General features: G+C 36.6%; 2 protein-coding genes across 4 annotated transcripts; both read right to left on the bottom strand.

Annotated features, from left to right (window-relative positions):
• LOC109232159 (disease resistance protein RPS5-like) lies at positions 7,517 to 13,988 on the bottom strand. Of its 3 annotated transcripts, none has more exons than XM_019397839.1 (4): positions 13,874 to 13,988; positions 9,539 to 12,569; positions 9,192 to 9,276; positions 7,517 to 8,620 (listed from the first exon to the last, which is right to left on the bottom strand). In XM_019397839.1, exon 2 carries the CDS (start codon positions 12,556 to 12,558, stop codon positions 10,072 to 10,074), a length of 2,487 nt encoding a protein of 828 aa, XP_019253384.1. In that variant the 5' UTR covers positions 12,559 to 12,569; positions 13,874 to 13,988; the 3' UTR covers positions 7,517 to 8,620; positions 9,192 to 9,276; positions 9,539 to 10,071. The 3 variants fall into 3 exon arrangements, with proteins under 3 accessions (XP_019253384.1, XP_019253385.1, XP_019253386.1); XM_019397840.1 differs by having other exon boundaries at positions 7,517 to 8,583; XM_019397841.1 differs by having other exon boundaries at positions 7,517 to 8,412.
• Positions 16,051 to 16,713, bottom strand: LOC109232584 (RING-H2 finger protein ATL46-like). The gene has a single exon (XM_019398346.1). It carries the CDS (start codon positions 16,711 to 16,713, stop codon positions 16,051 to 16,053), a length of 663 nt encoding a protein of 220 aa, XP_019253891.1.

Raw genomic sequence — 17,704 nt, 5'->3', positions numbered from 1 at the left:
CGTTTCCTTTCCCTAACATGCTAGGAGTAGGATTTAGTTAAACGAAATAGGTATAATGATTCAAATATTTACCATGAAAGACTAATATTAAACTTTTCAATTTAATTTAATTAAAATATAAAAGATCACAAACCACATTAATTTTTTTTATTCAATATTAAATCACAAAATGTCTTTAAATTTACACAACACTCATGAAGTTAAGGACACCATGTCCTTAATATTTACACAACACTCATAAAGAAAGGGTAAAAACGTCTTTTCGTATTAATTTTAATAGAGTAGTGGCTATTTTGCTCAGTAAAACCGTTCTTTCATATTAATTTTAATAGAGTAGTGTCTATTTTTGCTCAGCATTAAAAATATTAGATAAAAACTAAATACCACATTAAAAAGTGGCTAGTCCACGCCATTTCTACCTCATTAGAACTCACTCTACATAACGCCCATAAAAGGAGGAAGTGCCCTCTAGTAACTTTTGGCTAATTTACGTAAATGTTCATGTACTAGGTAATTGTTTAGATTTTGTCCCTATTTAAAAAGGTGTGCAAATATAATCTTCAGAAAATTACCCCTTATGCCCTTCTGGTCTACGTTAAACTCGGATTTAAGATTTGCGCATATAATTTTCAGTATTCCCAACCTTATAGAGAAAATATTAAACTGTGAACTAATATTTGTAATAGCTTATAAAATTTTAGACTCAAGTCTAATATTTCTCATAAAATTTATAATTTTTCAAAAGGGATCTTTAGACCGTGGTTCGAAAGATTCATGAGTTGAAAATTTATAGATCTTTATAACTTGCTCATAATTTTTAATTTTTCTCATAAAATTTATAGTTAAAAGAGATGAAAATTGTACAAGCAAAAGATGATATTCTAATTTTTTAAAAGTTTTTATCGCTTATAGAAACAGTTCCGTTGGTTGAAAAAACTTTGTAAATTATATCAATAAGATATAACTTAATATTAACAATGTATGTCTCATTAGAATTACACGTATTGGCCATATTGTTAAGTGAAAAAAAAAATTATCCAAATATAATTAACTTTCTTGCATTTTAGGAAGCTATAAGAATAAATATCAAACAAAATATGAAATTACTAAAAAAATTTAGGGCCTCCTTTAAGTTCTGACTTTAGGTCACATACAGTCATACCTCTGTATAACAACATCCTTATATAACAACCATTCACTATAAAAGTCTAGTTTTCTTGGAACCGATTTTATATTATGTTATAATATATGTTCTCTACAGCAGCACTTCACTATAGCAGCCAAAAAATATCGAAAAAAATGAGTGATGTCGTGCAATAATTCCATATATTTTGACGTTATTTACCCTACTTGCTTGTTGTTTGGATGCGAATTTGTGCGACAACTAAGCTTAATAGAGCTTATTTCATGTGTAGGAATGCTTGGACATGAATTGGAGAAAAGTTGCACGAAATGGTACCTCAGAGCTACAAAATGGAGCAATAAAAGAAGACGTGCAAGGCAATGAAAAGTCATGGCCATAGACAGTGCAAGGCATTGTCCAGGGCACTATCATAGCGCCCCTGACAGTGCCTCGTGCAGAAACATTGGCGCCCCTAGCAGTGCCTCGCGCAGAAACATTGGCGCCCCTAACAGTGCCTCGCGCAGAAATGTTGGTGCCCCTGACAGTACTGCCTCGCTCCGACGATGCTATCCGAGCCAATTTTATTTCCTTACTATTTTTGGACGTGCAAACTTCGGCCACAACCCCATAAATATCTCTTAAAGTTAGTTTTGAAGAGGAAGACACTATTGGAGAGGCAAAAGGCTACAGAATACTCTGGAGCGCGGATCATAAGAGTCTTTTTCTCTATTCTTCCTTAATATGTGTTTTAATGCTTTCAATTATTATCATCATTGTTAGTATGGTTATGAGTAGCTAAACTTTCTCATCTAGGGTTTGATGGAACCTCTTGGAGGTTGACTTTTAATTACATTTAATATGATCTAGCCTTTGAATTTCTCTACTTGTTTAACTACATGCTTAATTCAGTTGATTGAATGGCTATCAATTGATTGTGTCTATTTAGTGTGTATTGATTGAGAAAGGATACATATTTAGGTAGTTGTTGAACAACATCACTCCTAACGTATGTGAAAAATCAATACGGAGGATTTAAAGGTGGGATTAGAGATAACGAAACCTTGGTGTGATCTTAGTGAGCGGTGAACTAGTGCCAGCTAGCGTAGTTCGAGAGAATATGTATAGTAAATTATGGTAGTTTCTCGAGAGAGAATTACGATACTTGAAGTACTCACGCTTAGTAGAGGATACCTAGGCGATATTATAGGAGACGTAGCGAGAAGGATTCTGACAATTGAGGAAATCATAACTCTAGGCTTTTCCAATTTTGTCTCCAACCCTTAGTATCCCAAATTGTTAATCTACTTCTTTTATTTGTTAGTTAATTAGTTAGACATAAGAATCTTAATATTTATAACTTAGGAATTGTTCGAGCTTGTCTTCTTAGTGATATTGAACAGTTATAGCGAAACCTTAGTTCTCTGTGGTATTCGACACCGGACTTTTAGACCGGATTATATTTGCAGCGACTGCTTATCCTTTTTAGGACTAGAGTTAGACGTGATCAAATTTTGGCGTCGTTGCCGTGGAAATAACGGCGTAGCTGTAGCTGTAAATATTGCTTGGTGTCAAGTTTGAACTTTTATTTTTGATTTGAGACACATAGCATCTTGGAATTATGAAGCTTTGATGTTGGTAATTCTACTTTTGATCCTCCTTATGCATATTGTGAAGGAAACTACCCATGGCAAAATTATCAAAATATTCCCGAGAGCGAGTTATGTGCACCAACTCAATCTTATGTGTGAAATATGTGTGAAATGTATGGTGGTCAAGATGGTCACTTTCATGGTTGTACTTATCTTTCTTATCCTCCCCCCACTTCTTACTATGATGGTTCTACTTGTGAAGTTAATAGGAACAAAGAACTTAGGGATGCAGACCTGAAGGAGATCAAGGATATGTTAAAGTGCCTTCTGGAACAAAATAATGAGAAACAACTGCAGATAGAAAGGCAAGAGGCAACTATTCGCAACTTGGAGGATCAAGTGAGTCAAATGGTCGAAGCTTTTTAATGCTCAACAAGCCAGTATTGGGGATAGTAGCCAAGAAGAGCGTGAATTCGAGGTGCTATTGGAGGAGGTCAGAGTAGAACATAAAAAACCTAGCCAACTACAATTTGAGGATGTCGATGTTGAAGACATAAGTCTACAGTCAGCTAAGAATATTGAGGATATAAATTTTATTCACTCTAGTATCATTGATGTTGTGGATGTTGAAAGTCCTAAAGTTCATGTATCTGAGCTCATTGGTCCCCGCTCCAAATATTTTTCCACATTATGCTTGGATGATAATATGAAAATAGAGTCATCCGAGCCGATTGTGGAGTCAAGGAATGAGGAACAAGGTGCCTACATTCTGGAATTTTTCTTTCCAGAAAGACAGGACTACATACCTCATCTAAAAGCCAAGAAGTGTAGAATAATACAATGGCTGCTTGGGCCAATTAGATTTGTTCCACCACCCCTGGAGCATAACCGAAAACTTGAAGCCAAATTGGGGGCTCAATTCATAAGCTCGAGGTGGAGGCAGAAGATGGTTCACGTCGTGCCACGACGTTAAATCAGGCGCTTGTTGGGAGGCAACCCAACTTTACTGCTTTGTTTTATTTTTATTTTTTAAGTATTTTCTTATTGTATTATTTTTGTAGTGTTGTTTTTTATTTTTAGGAGCATGGGAAGCAGACTATTGGAAGGATGCAACAACAAGCCAGATGGTTAGAACTAAGTGTGGGGTGCCTGCATAAAGGAAAATACACGGGAGAAGTCAGAGTATCCCATGAGCTGCTAGTGCTTCGGCCTTTGGCTTACCAGGGAGTTTCTTTTACCCTTATATTATTTATGTTGTGCATTGGGGACAATGCATAATTTTAAACGTGGGGTGAGAAGATTGTCTGTGTGACTTTCTTTGCTATTTTAGTTGTATTTGTTTAATTGATAATTTATTTTTAGAAAAAAGAAATTGGACTTTTCCCAACTATGGATCTCCTAGACAGTTTTCCTGGGGGATTAAAGTCTAAACAAAAAATACAAAATAATTAGAAAATAACAAAATACAAAAAAAAAAAAATTATTTCCCTTAGGTAGTATAATCCCCTGTGTTTTTTCTTTGTGCATCGGTTCTTTTTCATGGGATGTAACTTGAACAGGGTAATAGTATATTTTTTCTTATAGTAGAATAGTACTTAGGAAATAAAGAAGAAGAAATGATGTGATTCTCACCTTTTGACTTGTCTGATGGTTGCATACTTAGTTTCTGGCATGTGTTTCACTTTCTCTCAACTTTAAATATATGATGATGCCTTGGTAAAACTGAATAGCATGTGGTGTAACTCCTATGTCTCGGTTGCTAAACTTGTGTTCACTTTGTGCTTAATATATCTCTTGGCTTTGTGAATACTTATTTGATTGAGAGTCCGAATTAAATCGTCCTTAGGGAGTCATGTGTCTTGTGTGAAGTGAGTTCTTTGCATAGTCCATGTTATTGCATTTGAGTCTAGAACTTGCCCGGAATGTGAATTGAATTGAAATCCTAGGTGTTGTTCGATTTGAAAAGTGATGTTAGGCTTTCTTTGATCTTTTTGAGTGTTGTTGTCTATCACAAATAAAATCATCCCTAGTTACCCTTTTAAACCTATAAGCCTTTCTTTTGGCACCCGCTTAACAAGTCTATCCCCGTTTATTCTTAATTGAATCATTTTGATCCTTAGACCTCTTAAAGCACTTGAATTGTAAAGAGAGCGCTAGAAAGAAGTAATGAGGAAATTTGGGGTAGCTTTTGAGTTGAGCCAATAGAAGGAAGAAATATGCACTTGTGCTACAAAATAAAAATGCATTAGCGGCAAGCCAAAAATACAAAAAGGGAGGGGGGGGGGGGAGAATAAATGAAGAAATAAAGGTTTCTTATTTTTGCTAGTGGATGTGATATGAAGTAGTTCGTAAAGAAGAAGGAAAGTATTCCGGGGTGAGCTATCTTGTGATGATTGAAGTGGATTGAAGGAATGTTGCACTTAAAGTTGAACACGTGATGTGTTAAAGTGCTTAGGAGGGTTAGCCATTATATCCTAAATATATCCTACCCGTTCCTTAGCCTGCATTACAACCATAATAAAGTCCTAGTTGATTTCGGACCGAGCAGGCCTACATTAGTAGAGGTTTACATAATGGGCAAGCCTATGTTATCTTTTGCGTGCATGTGACTTCTTTGAGAGAGTGAGTGTTTTTTCTTCATATGTTGAGTCCTTAAATTATATTTGATCACGTGAGTTGGATGTGAGGACCGCTTACGCTTTTGTTTTATTGTGAGGGCACATGGTTTCACAAAGGATAGGTAACGTTATTAGACCTCTCTGTTAGATTAAGTATTCAAGCCTCGGGTGCATTGTGACATTGAGTTATTTTTTGAGGCTAGGGTTATAATCATATTGTTCCTGGGTTGGATGTTTTGAAATTGGGCATAAGTATGGGAAGTGTATTTTGACCGCATATGCTAGAGCTTAATTGTTGATATCAACTATGGTTATAGGTGTAGTGTGTTGTGAATTTGTGGCTTCTTGGGTCCTTGAAGAGGAAGTGTTTGGTTGGTTGACTCGAGGGTGAGCAACATTTATGTGTGGAGTGTTGATGTCGTGGTATAATTCCATATATTTTGACGTTATTTACTCTACTTGCTTGTTGTTTGGATGCTAATTTGTGCAACAACTGAGCTTAATAGAGTTTATTTCACATGTAGGAATGCTTGGACATGAATTGGAGAAAAGTTGCACGAAATGGTACCTCAAAGCTACAAAATGGAGCAATAAAAGAAGATGTGCAAGGCAATGAAAAGTCATGGCCATAGACAATGCAAGGCATTGTCCAGGACACTGTCATTGGCACCCCTGATAGTGCCTCATGCGGAAACATTGGCGCCCCTGGCAGTGCCTCGCGCAGAAACATTGGCGCCCCTGACAGTGCCTTGCGCAGAAATGTTGGTGCCCCTGACAGTGCCTCGCGCCGATGATGCTATCCGAGCCAATTTTATTTCCTCACTATTTTTGGACGTGTAAACTTCGGTCCCAACCCTATAAATACCTCTTAAAGTTAGTTTTTGAAGGGGAAGACACTATTGGAGAGGCAAAAGGCTACAGAACACTCTGGAGCGCAGATCACAAGAGTCTTTTTCTGTGTTCTTCCTTAATCTGTATTTTAAGGCTTTCAATTATTATCATGATTGTTAGTGTGGTTATGAGTAGCTAAACTTTCTCATCTAGGATTTGATGGAACCTCTTGGAGGATGACTTTTAATTACGTTTAATATGATCTAGCCTTTGGATTTCTCAACTTGTTTAACTACATGCTTATTTCAGTTGATTGAATGGCCATCGATTGACTGTGCCTATTTAGTGTGTATTGCTTGAGAAAGGGTACATATTAAGGTAGTTGTTGAACAACATCACTCCTAACGTATGTGAAAAATCAGGATTTAAAGGTGGGATTAGAGATAACGAAACCTTGGTGTGATCTTATTGAGCGGTAAACTAGTGCCGGCTAGCGTAGTTCGAGAGAATATGTCTAGTAAATTGGGGTAGTTGCTCGAGAGAGAATTACAACACCTGAAGTGCTCACGATTAGTAGAGAATACTTAGGCCATATTATAGGAGACACAGCGAGAAGGATCCCGACAATTGGGGAAATCATAACTCTAGGCTTTTCCAATCTTGTCTCCAACCCTTAGTATCCCTAGTTGTTAATCAACTTATTTAATTTGTTAGTTAATTAGTTAGACATAAGAATCTCAATATTTATAACATAGGAATAGTTCGAGCCTGTCTTCTTAGTGATATTGAACAGTTATAGAGAAACATTAGTTCTCTATGGGATTCGACTCCGGACTTTTAAACCGGATTATATTTGCAGCGACCGATTATCCTTTTTAGGATGAGAGTTGGGCGTGATCAATGATACTGGTATAGAGAAGTTTGATTGTATTTGATTAAGCCACCACTGGTCTTAAGCCACTGCTTTTTGAATAATTTAATAGATCTGAGCTTCTCGCTTCTACTTTTATCGCTAATATATTAACAAAAGCATCCTGAAATTTAGTATTTGTTCGGTTTAAACCCATGAAAGAGCCACAGTCAATGATAAGGGTTGCTTCATTACTTTATAAGTAGCTTAAAGTTAAGATATTAGAGGCATTGATCTTATTTGTTAATACTAATTCGTTACATGTGTAGAAGAATGGAAGGAAAAGCATGTAGCTTGTTCCACAGCAAGGCTAATTATATTAGTCATTAGCTCTCTTAATTATGTTGACAGTTGATCAAATGATGGAGTACATCAGGATGATTTGAAGACATAAATTATAAATTAGATGGAATTTGAATGTGTGAAAAACTGACAGCAAATTGAAGAAAGTTTAGAAGTTAAAACTTTAAATAGGCCTACCATTTTGCATGTTATTGTGCAAAATGGAATATAAAAAAGCTGTATCTCAAAGATGTATAAAGCTCAACATCACCTTGAATTGATGTTAGAATCTTCGTCTTTCGACTGTGCAAGGTCAAGAAGAAAACTGTAATACAATTGTTGCTATGTTTGCAAAGTTTACATTTCTAAATCATGCGACGAACAAGCTCTTGAATCCATTGAACGTGCTGCCAAGATCGATGCAGAAACTGTCATCGTGAACATATTTCAAGCTCACGATTACAATAGAGTTTACACAATTGCATCATAGGTGTTGCTCATGATAACACAAGTTGTTTCATTTTATAGCCCTTCGCACCAAACTGTACGTGCTAGCCATGGCTGCTGCTGCCTATGAAGGCATAAACCTTGAGAGCAGCACTCGGGTGCTCATCCTCGTCCTGGTGTTGTGGATGCATTGTCATTCATCCGCTGGAAAGGCCTTCACTAGACGAAGCTGCTGACTCGCTAAAGAAGTTGCAGCTAGATATTGAAACCAGTTTAAATGTCAGTACAGATTTTGCTACTTGAAATGGCCTTGACTTTAACAAATGATCAGAACATTTACATTAACAATGCAAATGAAAACAGTCCTTTTATCTGTATGCTGCTGCTGATCACCCGAATGGCCAAGGTCTGGGCACCATCAGGCGGGATATGGGCTATGACCGCCCCAATTTCAGGGGCATCCAGTGGGCAGGATGGGGTCAACCCGACCATGTTCCCCTGAAATCTGATGAAGGTCCAGAAAAGGTGTCTCAAGCCAGAGAAACAGTGATGATGGGAGCTTGTCTATGAGTAGCTATATACAACATTCCAATCATGTCTACGGATCTTCAGCTGCACGACAGATTGTACAGAAGGTGAGTGCCTGAGGCGAGGACCTACTGATTGTGCAAACTCTAGGCCTGTTTCATGGTGAGGACTCAGCCGAGATAGATTGCACTCTGCTGGAGCCAAACCAAACTGGAGCTGATCATGTCCGGAACCATGTTGAGACACTGGAAAGGTCTGGACTTAGAAAAAGGGTATTTTACTAAATTTTCTCCTGAAATGATAATTGAAAGATGCATGAAAATAATCTCTGCTAATTTGGACTGATTCATCACTAAAAATGTGCATGCAGCTAAAATATTGAAAAATCACTTCTTGAAATCATGGGTTTCTATGCCAATAAGAAAAACTCACCTAATAATCCCCTCTTCATTTTCATTACGACGACTCAAAAACAACCAAAATATTAAACAAGACGACAAAAGTTTGATATGATATAGGCAACAGCACTGTTCTTTATTTAATAAAATAGAAGAAAGAAACGCATAATAGCTTAGTAGGAAACAAATCGGGATAAAACTGCAAAGTAAACAAGGCATAAGTCGTTCCATTACAATCCCTTTTTTTTGTTTTTTCTAAAGTTCCTGCCAGGATTAGCCATTATGCATAACACAATTTTTCAGATATTTGGCCTACTCACTCAACACAATATATCCATTATCTTAGAGCTGAAGAAAAAAAATTGATTCAAAAATATTCAGTACTTGTGACTTCAAATCAATGTTGATCATATAACAATATGAAATCCCTGAGAGTCTTTAAGAGAGTGAAAGCTTGTTACTTACCATGAGAAAGTTATTGTGGCCCGAAAGAAGAACTACCAGAGCTTGTAGCGTGACTGTAATAGGGAGATAATCCAGGACAATAAAACTGTAACCAAAACAAGGTATAAGTGCATCTATTACAATATTATATGGTTCTTGCAGTTTCCTGCCAGAAATAGCCATTATGCATAACACAAGTTTTCAGATATTTGCCTACTCAGTCAACGTTCTATATCCGTTCTCCTATTGTGTTGAATAAGAAACATTATTCACAAAATTAAAAACTTTTGACTTCAAATCAATTCTGATTAAATAACAGTTCAGAATCCCTGAGAGAGTCTTTAAGAGAGTGCAAGCTTATTACTTACAGTAAGAATATTATCGCGGCCCAAAAGAAGAACTCCCCGAGCTGCCACCATAACTGTTTATGGTGTTGGAATCAACCCTAATGTCTTCATTAGGAGCAGATTCAGGTTTAAAGAGTGGAGCAAGGAGAGACGTGGCAATAGGGTGGTTCCGCTCTAATGTCCACCACCACCTTCTGCTTCCTTTTATCTGTTTGAGAGAGTCAGCTAGTTGCTGCCTTATTTCCAGAAAGAAGGGAATTATTTCCAGCGCCGGACAATCTATAACTTCAATAGTCATTAAGGAATCACAAATCATCGGACCTCTGCATATGCTTCTCAGTCTTGGTATAGAAACCAATGTTAATTTTTGCAAACTTGGGAGGACCACTTCACTGTCGTTCTCTTGAATGACCTCTTCACTTTCTGCTTCTGTAACAATCTCCTCCAGCATTGGACAGCTTTGCAATTCAATCTCTTCAAGGTTGTTGAGTTGCCGCACTAACTCAAGTGGCAGCAGAGTCATGAGATTATCACAAGCAATAACATTCAACACTTTAAGTGTTGAAAGAGTACCGGCTGGTTGGAATCCCCTTGCATATATTTTGCAGTCTGCTCAGACCCTCGATCTCTAGCAATTCCAAATCAGGAAATGTGCCCCACTCAGAAGTTATAATCCATTCCATCTCGTTGCAATACTTTATTTTGCAATGTTTTAGGTGGGAAGAGGCGTTCATAATAAACATTGGTAAGTGAGTGATGCCAGAGCATTCATGAACGGCCAACTCAAGTATCTTTGGCAACCAAGAAGGGGCTTCCCTTTCAACGATGTGAATCCCGAAAAATCCTACACTATTTTTTCCAGGTAATTTAGAGGATTGGGGATAGCCTATGCAAAATTTGAAACTCTCAAGCATGCTCCAGTGACCTGACAAGACATAACGATTGAAGTCGTGCAAAGTGCTGAAATTGGCTTCAAGGTTTGCCAAGTTGGTGCAGCTTGCCACGACATTAACAAAATCCAAACCGAACATTAGAGGTTGCCATAAACCAATAGTTAAGAGGTCTTCCAAAAACCTGAATGTTCCTAAAATTTGAATATCAAATCCATCAACAGTAGTATAGGAGAGATCCAGATGCTTCAGATTGAGTAACATTTCCATTCCCTGTGGCGTACACTCGATTGATGTAGAAGAGAGATCCAAAACCCTCAGCTCCTTGAGCCTTTCCATTGTTGGCACGTAACGCAAGTTCCAACAGCTGCGTAGTAGCAGAGCGTGGAGGTTTTCCAGATTCGAAAGTGACTCGGGTAACCTAGCGATGCCTGTGTAAGATAAGTCCAGAACTTTGAGACTTCCTAGATGGTTAAAGAAAGAAGGAAGTATGCCCTTGGACAATGAATTATACTGCAAGAGCAAGGTAGTTAGCTGAGGGCATCTCGGTTCAAAACTCAAAGAGCTCAAATCATTTCTCATTAACGAGATTCTTTCAAGGCCTACGAGCCATTCGTTCTCAACTGGTGGGACACGAATTCCACTTCCTGCTCGGATCATAAACAGTGGATTCACTCTTGTAACAGCTATTGCCATATCCCTAATGAGGTCATGCATTTTGACATATTCATTCAAACTACCTTCTTCACAAACGATCTCTAACAGACACGCATTTTTCAGTTCATCTAATATCATCTTTCCCTGCAGCATCTTGGATTCTCCATACCCGAGATTATCCAACATGCCTTCCCATATCCAGTATTTAATCAGTTCTTCAGTCTCAATATGATGATCCTCTGGGTACAATGCACAATAAAGAAAACATGACCGAGTCACATTGTCCTTCAGTCTTTCATAGCTAAATCTCAGACGTGTAAAGACTCGATTCTCCATTCCTTCTATTCTTCCCATTGCACTTTTCAGCTGGCTTAATGCATTTTCCCATTGCCTCATATCATTTTCTCTTCTTAAAGCCCGGCCAACTGTTACAAGAGCTAGTGGAAGACCTCCACACTCCATCGCGACATCCTCTGCAACAGCTTGTAATCTTGGAGATGCTAGCACCTCGTCACCGACCTTTTGTTTAAAGAGGTCATATGCTTCTTCCTTAGAAAGCACACTAACTTCAACGTCTCTCATTGTTTCCATGCCACGACAAACCATCATAGATCTGGTAGTTATTATCAACTTGCACTCATGCCCATAACCTGGGAATGGGATTCCTACAACCTCCAAAGAAAATGCTTCCCATAAATCATCTATAATTAAAAGAAATCTTCTTCTTCGCATCAAGGCTTCAAGTAATTGAGCTGCTCTTGCCATTTCATCGTCTTCATCATCAAAAGATAAACCTACAGCTCTAGCAATATCCTTTTGTAACTTTTGGACATTTGAATCCTTGGATGCCGTGACCCAAATGACATTATCAAAAACTGTGCTCTCTCTCAAAAGTCGATTATTAATTGCTACCAAGATGGATGTCTTACCCACTCCCCCCATTCCATAAATACCAATTATCCCAGTGTGTCCATCATTCAAATACTCCCACACTAATTTTAAACTTCTTTGAGCAGTTTCTCCCACTAATGAAGTTGCTGGTAATATGTTTCCTCTCTGAGGCATCATGTCAACCAATGAAGCATCTGGATATATGCTCTGCGCCAACAGCCTGTCGGCTTCTTTAATTTTCTTATCAAAGTGTTTCCCCAGCTTCAATCGAGACGTATAATTTGGACAACATCCATTTAAACAACTCTTGTTTTTAGTAATTTCTTCTTGCAAGCAAGCTACAGAACTTTTGATCTTTCCTACATTAGTAAGCCACATATTTACCTCAGCTTTTGGCTCCATTCCGCGCCATACTTTTTCCACTTGTAACTTTCTTCTAACATCCTCCTCCCGAGCTTTAAGCAATTCCATCTTTTCTTCAAGTCTATTTGCTAATGCATGAGGCTTTCTCATATACATACATTTTTCAGAAATGGATTGATGCGAGCAGGTCTCTCCACAAAAACATTGTATCATGCTTATCACTGCACCAACAATTTCCATGGCCAGTATGTCTGCAAAACAACAGAAGGCAAAGATAAAGAGACACAAAACCAACTATAAGGTGGCTCATGTAAGCAGACTGCTAAGAAAAAGACATTGAACCTAACCCAAGTCTAAAAGCTAGTCTATGAGGTTAAGAATGCTAAGGACCAAGAGACTATGACTCATACCCTCAGCTAAAGTCCGAGTCTAGCACCAGAGGAGGAGCCGGGAATTGAAGTTTATGGGTTGAGGATTGTAGTCCGTTTTAAGTTATTGGGTTCTAAACTAATAATTTGTATAAATTTAATGGATTTCTTAAGACAAATACAATGTTTGGACCAAAGCTATTGAGTTTGGCCGAACCCGTATCTCGCATGCTAGCTCCGCCCTGCCTATCACACACACACACACACACACACACACACCCGCCCCAACCGGCACGCCCACATTTACATATTTGAAGTGTGGATAACATAACATTTAGCTATAACAATGGATAACCCAACATCAAGGACGGGTCTGGCTCTAAAAGCACCGGAGGTGTCAAGGCCCCACATTGGTTGAGGCTATGAGTTGTAATCTCTTTATACAGTCTTGAACAGTCCTCAGCTCCAAAAGTTAGCTTACGGGGTTAGAATCGTTCAAGAATATATAAATATATTACAACTTAATCCTCAACTAATGTGAGACTCTGACACTCTATAATCACAACTAATAAGGTTTAAGCTGCAAACCAGATAGTAACCGTCTATACTAAAACCCTCAAATTGACTGCCAAGTTTAACATTTCCTGTTAAGTTTAATTTCTATCCACTAAAAATGAAAATATAAGGTACTTAAAAGTCAATTGCAGATGGGTAATACTGAGTATAATGCAGAAAAAGAAATGGGAGCAGGTAACCTATTGGAACTAATCAAACTACACAAAATGGTATAAACATTCTTCACACCATCAGTGTATATAAAACCAAATTCTTTCCCCTTTCATGGTTGTTTCCTCAAGAACTAATTTTAATCACTATCCAACATCAATTCAGATCGAATTCACCACAGCCAGTGACGGATGCAGGTAACAAGTTAGGGGTTCAACCGAATCCATTAATTATAACACAGATCATAGACATGTATGTAATTAAATATGGTTTCTGAATTTTCGTAATTAAATATTTATACATATTTTATCTAATACAAGTACTAGGTTTAAGCAAAAGCTACAGGATTCGTTCGAACCTGCAATTAATGCCCTCCCTCCACCACTATCATCTTCTGTGAAAACTTATCAGAAGGTAATAATTAACATATACTGAGAGATATTGTATATATAGCTACTAACCTGAAGTGACAAATTTGGGAAGACTTTGATTCAGACTGAGTTTATTGAAGCACAAATATCAATATGACAACATGTTTAAAGATAAATGCCCTGTTATTCATTGAGGTCATCAAAGTCAAGGCCAGTTACGCGTTGACGCCAAGTCATCTTCATATATAACTGAGAAGCTTCATCTGTCATTTTCTTGCCCCACATTACAATAATTTTTCATTCCATTAACTAATCATGGTATTCCGGTTTCAAATATTAGACCTTAATTATTACTCCTCTCTTTTTAAGTTTGTTTGTCATAGTTTGACTCTGCTGAAATTTAAGAAAGATAGAAAACACTTTTAAAATTAATGATCTATTGCTATAGCATTTGTAATGTAATAGTCTAGCCCGCTTGTGATATTGTACGATGTGGTATTGGCCCTCACGTGTTTAAAACGCATCGCTAGGATCTTAGGCTTGTTAACTTATATCCCAGCATACTCTCGTGTTTTGTTGATGTGAGACTCTGTGTAAAGTCCGAGATTTTACTAAATTGAGTTTAACTCTGGCCCACCATCGGCAATGCTAATACAAGAACAACTCTGATACCATCTGTCTGGGCCGACTCTAACATAGAATGGGGTAAGGCAAGTGCCTTAGGCCCCCAATTTTGGGGGGCCCATTTTTTAGGAATAAGGAGTATATTTTATAGGTTTATAGATTTTTCTTTTTAAAAAATAATATATGTATGTAGTACTTTTGTACTTTTTATATAAAAAGAAAGAAAAACTTTAAATATATTAATAAATTAAAGTTTAAAATAGTAGAAAAATAGTTGTCACTTTGGTTTGATTTGACAACTCTACTTTTTATTCTTCCAAGTAATCCCTAGCCAACATTTCAATTCTAGTGCTAGTATTCATTCTTCATATTCCAGAAGATATATCTTCTTCCTTCCTCTTTATTCATGATTCATGTTCATCTTCTTAATTCTTTCTACTGGATTTCTTTCTTTCTCCAAGACTCCAACAAGCCACCAACTAGATATTTTGGAATCAAAATCTTCAAACTTCTTGAATCAGTCAGCCATTGAGTAATATCATTCTAGCTTTCTAGTATCATTTTTATTTTTATTTATTATTTTATTAATTTTACTCTGTACATATTGTTTAAAAAATTTTAGAATATAAATATGTCAACAAGAAAATATCTATCTGGTTATTCAAAAATACAAAAGAAATGAAAAGTTGAAAATTTAATAAATTTTTGACAAACAATGAAAAATAAGGCCTCATATTAAACTTTCGCCTTAGGCCTCATATACACTTGAGCCTCCGCCCCTGCCATCTGTAACAGCCCAGCCCGCTAGTGATATTGTCCGTTATGGGCCTAAGCCCTGACGCGTTTTAAACCCGTAAAGGCATAGGTCCAGAGCAGACAATATCACTAGGGTTTGGATTGTTACATGTATATGACTATAAGATTTTTAAAACTTATAGTTTTAAGCATATTATAATATTTATATGGCTTCTCATTAATAAAATATAAAAATGTGTCATTATTTTGGGAATATATTAATAAAAAATTATGTAAGACAAAGTAAAACAGGAATTTTGTCTTTATAAAAGTTCACTAGCTACATTTAATATTAAATTAATCAAGATGTGGGATTTTGATTCTTTTACATAAAAAATATATTATATTTTAAATTATCTTTAGAACTATATTACCCTCAAGTGTTGAATAACATTACAAATTTAACCTAACACATGTGCCAATTTATGGGATATCATGTACCAGTACCACACACCTAGGTATACGTAGATAAGTGTAAACTTAAAACAGAAGACCTTATCCAAAAGCCTCTAATAAGAACATGCATGTTTTAAACATAACAATTTAATTGTTAAAAGGTCACAAATCGAATTGCAGAACTGTCACAGTTTAAATATATATCTTCTTTATTCCGAGTAAGACTGCAGGAAGAGAAAAATACCAAGTCAAAATTAATGTTTCTACTTTATGTAACACAGATATGAAACATAACCAAATATCATAAAGTAAGGCATGTTTCATAAAATTTGTATAGAGAAGCTACAAGTCTGAAGTTATAAACTATTGCAGAGAAGCCATGGATCCCAAAGCTACTAGGTTCGTCAAACCCGTATCTAGCACTCTACCTCGGCCCCTGATTAAGAATGTAACTAGTCATGTGTGGGCAAAACTTCAGCTCTACAAAACGGACATGCATTCTTTTGCTGCAGCCACTTGTTGACGCAGCCAACATGAAACTCATGGCCACATTGAAGTTTGCCAATAGTATCTTCATCTTCATACTCACATAAACATATCGCACATGTTTCTTGTTCCTCGTCGTCATCTATATCCATTACAGAAGAATAATAAGTTCTTGTTTCAACCTCGAACTTTTCTTCTTCCTCTTCTATTTCTTCATCCTCGAACTCCTCCTCCTCTTCTTCTTCTTCTTCTTCTATTATTTCTTCGTGTGTGGACAAAACTTCAGTACTACAAAACGGACAATCATTCCTCCTCCTCAGCCGCTCATTGAAGCAATCTAAATGAAACACATCGTTACATGGAAGTGTGACTAATGTATCTCCATTCTGAAATTCACAGCAGCAGATGAAACAACCAGCTCGTTCCTCGCTATCATCTATATCCATATCAAGATCACAGTAAGTTGTTATTTCCCAATATTCAAACATGATTGGAGTATCATTAGATATTCCACTTGTTTGATTATGTGGAATATCATGTTGTTGTTGGTTCATTCTTTGCAAGTGAAAAACATCATTTGGTAGTGTACGAGTAGCAAAGTAGGGATGTTGGTGATGATCTTGAGACATATTTCTTGGAAAAAAAATTCTCAAAAGTTTTGTTAGGTTTTGAGAAAAAAAAAATACAAAGGAATTTTAGAAAGATGGGAGTGCAATGATACACGACGTTAATCTACTGTATTTATAGGACAGAGGAAGTATTACCGAATTTGATAGGGAATAGGATTTCGGAACTTTTGTTTCCTAAAATTCTTGTTTCTTAAAAATTCTGTTTCCTTCCTAGCTTTCGCCCCACGTTTCCTTTCCCTAACATGCTAGGACTAGGATTTATTAGTTAAAAGAAATAGACAAAATGATTCAAATATTTACCACGAAAGATTAATATTAAACTTTTCAATTTAATTTAATTAAAATATAAAAAATCACAAAACATTAAAATTTTAATGAATATTAATATAGTTAAGTAATAATATTGGACACCTTATATAATTATTTAATCATTATATGATAATTTAAATATATCATTAAGTATGTGTTAGTGGTGGATAGTTTGGTAAATATATATACGTTGCAAATATATTTATAGCTGAGACATATATGTTGACTCAAGAGAAAAGGGCCTGATATATCCCTCTACTTTGTTTTATTGTTCAATCCTGTCCCCCGTTATACCTTCCATCCAAATTTACCCTTACCGTCCATCAAAGTTCTATATTTGCCCCTATTTTAACGGTCGGGACACGTGGCACATTCTGAATATGGAAAAGGGCCTGATATATCCCTATACTTTATTTTATTGTTAAATCCTATCCCTCGTTATACTTTCCGTCCAAGTTTACCTATGCCCTCCACCAAAGTTCTATATTTGCCCCTATTTTAACGGCCGGGACACGTGGCATCTTGTAGGAGAAAGAACCAGTACAAAAACAAAAAAGTTTTTATTTAAGAGAAGTTTGGAAAAAAATTAAGAGAGGAAAAACGAGCATGCGAGTCATGGGTTCTAGGGCGGTTTGGAGTTTTTTTGTTTTTGTACTGGTTCTTTCTCCTAAAATATGCCACG

The sequence above is a fragment of the Nicotiana attenuata genome, chromosome 9, assembly GCF_001879085.1.
Source record: "Nicotiana attenuata strain UT chromosome 9, NIATTr2, whole genome shotgun sequence".
Taxonomy (NCBI): Eukaryota; Viridiplantae; Streptophyta; class Magnoliopsida; order Solanales; family Solanaceae; genus Nicotiana; species Nicotiana attenuata.
Note: the sequence above shows the minus strand (reverse complement) of the source record. Positions and strands in the feature narration are given on the sequence as shown.

Bases quoted from the DNA above. Each gene is read 5' to 3' on its own strand.
- LOC109232584 (XM_019398346.1), bottom strand. From the start codon at position 16,713: ATGTCTCAAGATCATCACCAACATCCCTACTTTGCTACTCGTACACTA.
- LOC109232159 (XM_019397839.1), bottom strand. From the start codon at position 12,558: ATGGAAATTGTTGGTGCAGTGATAAGCATGATACAATGTTTTTGTGGA.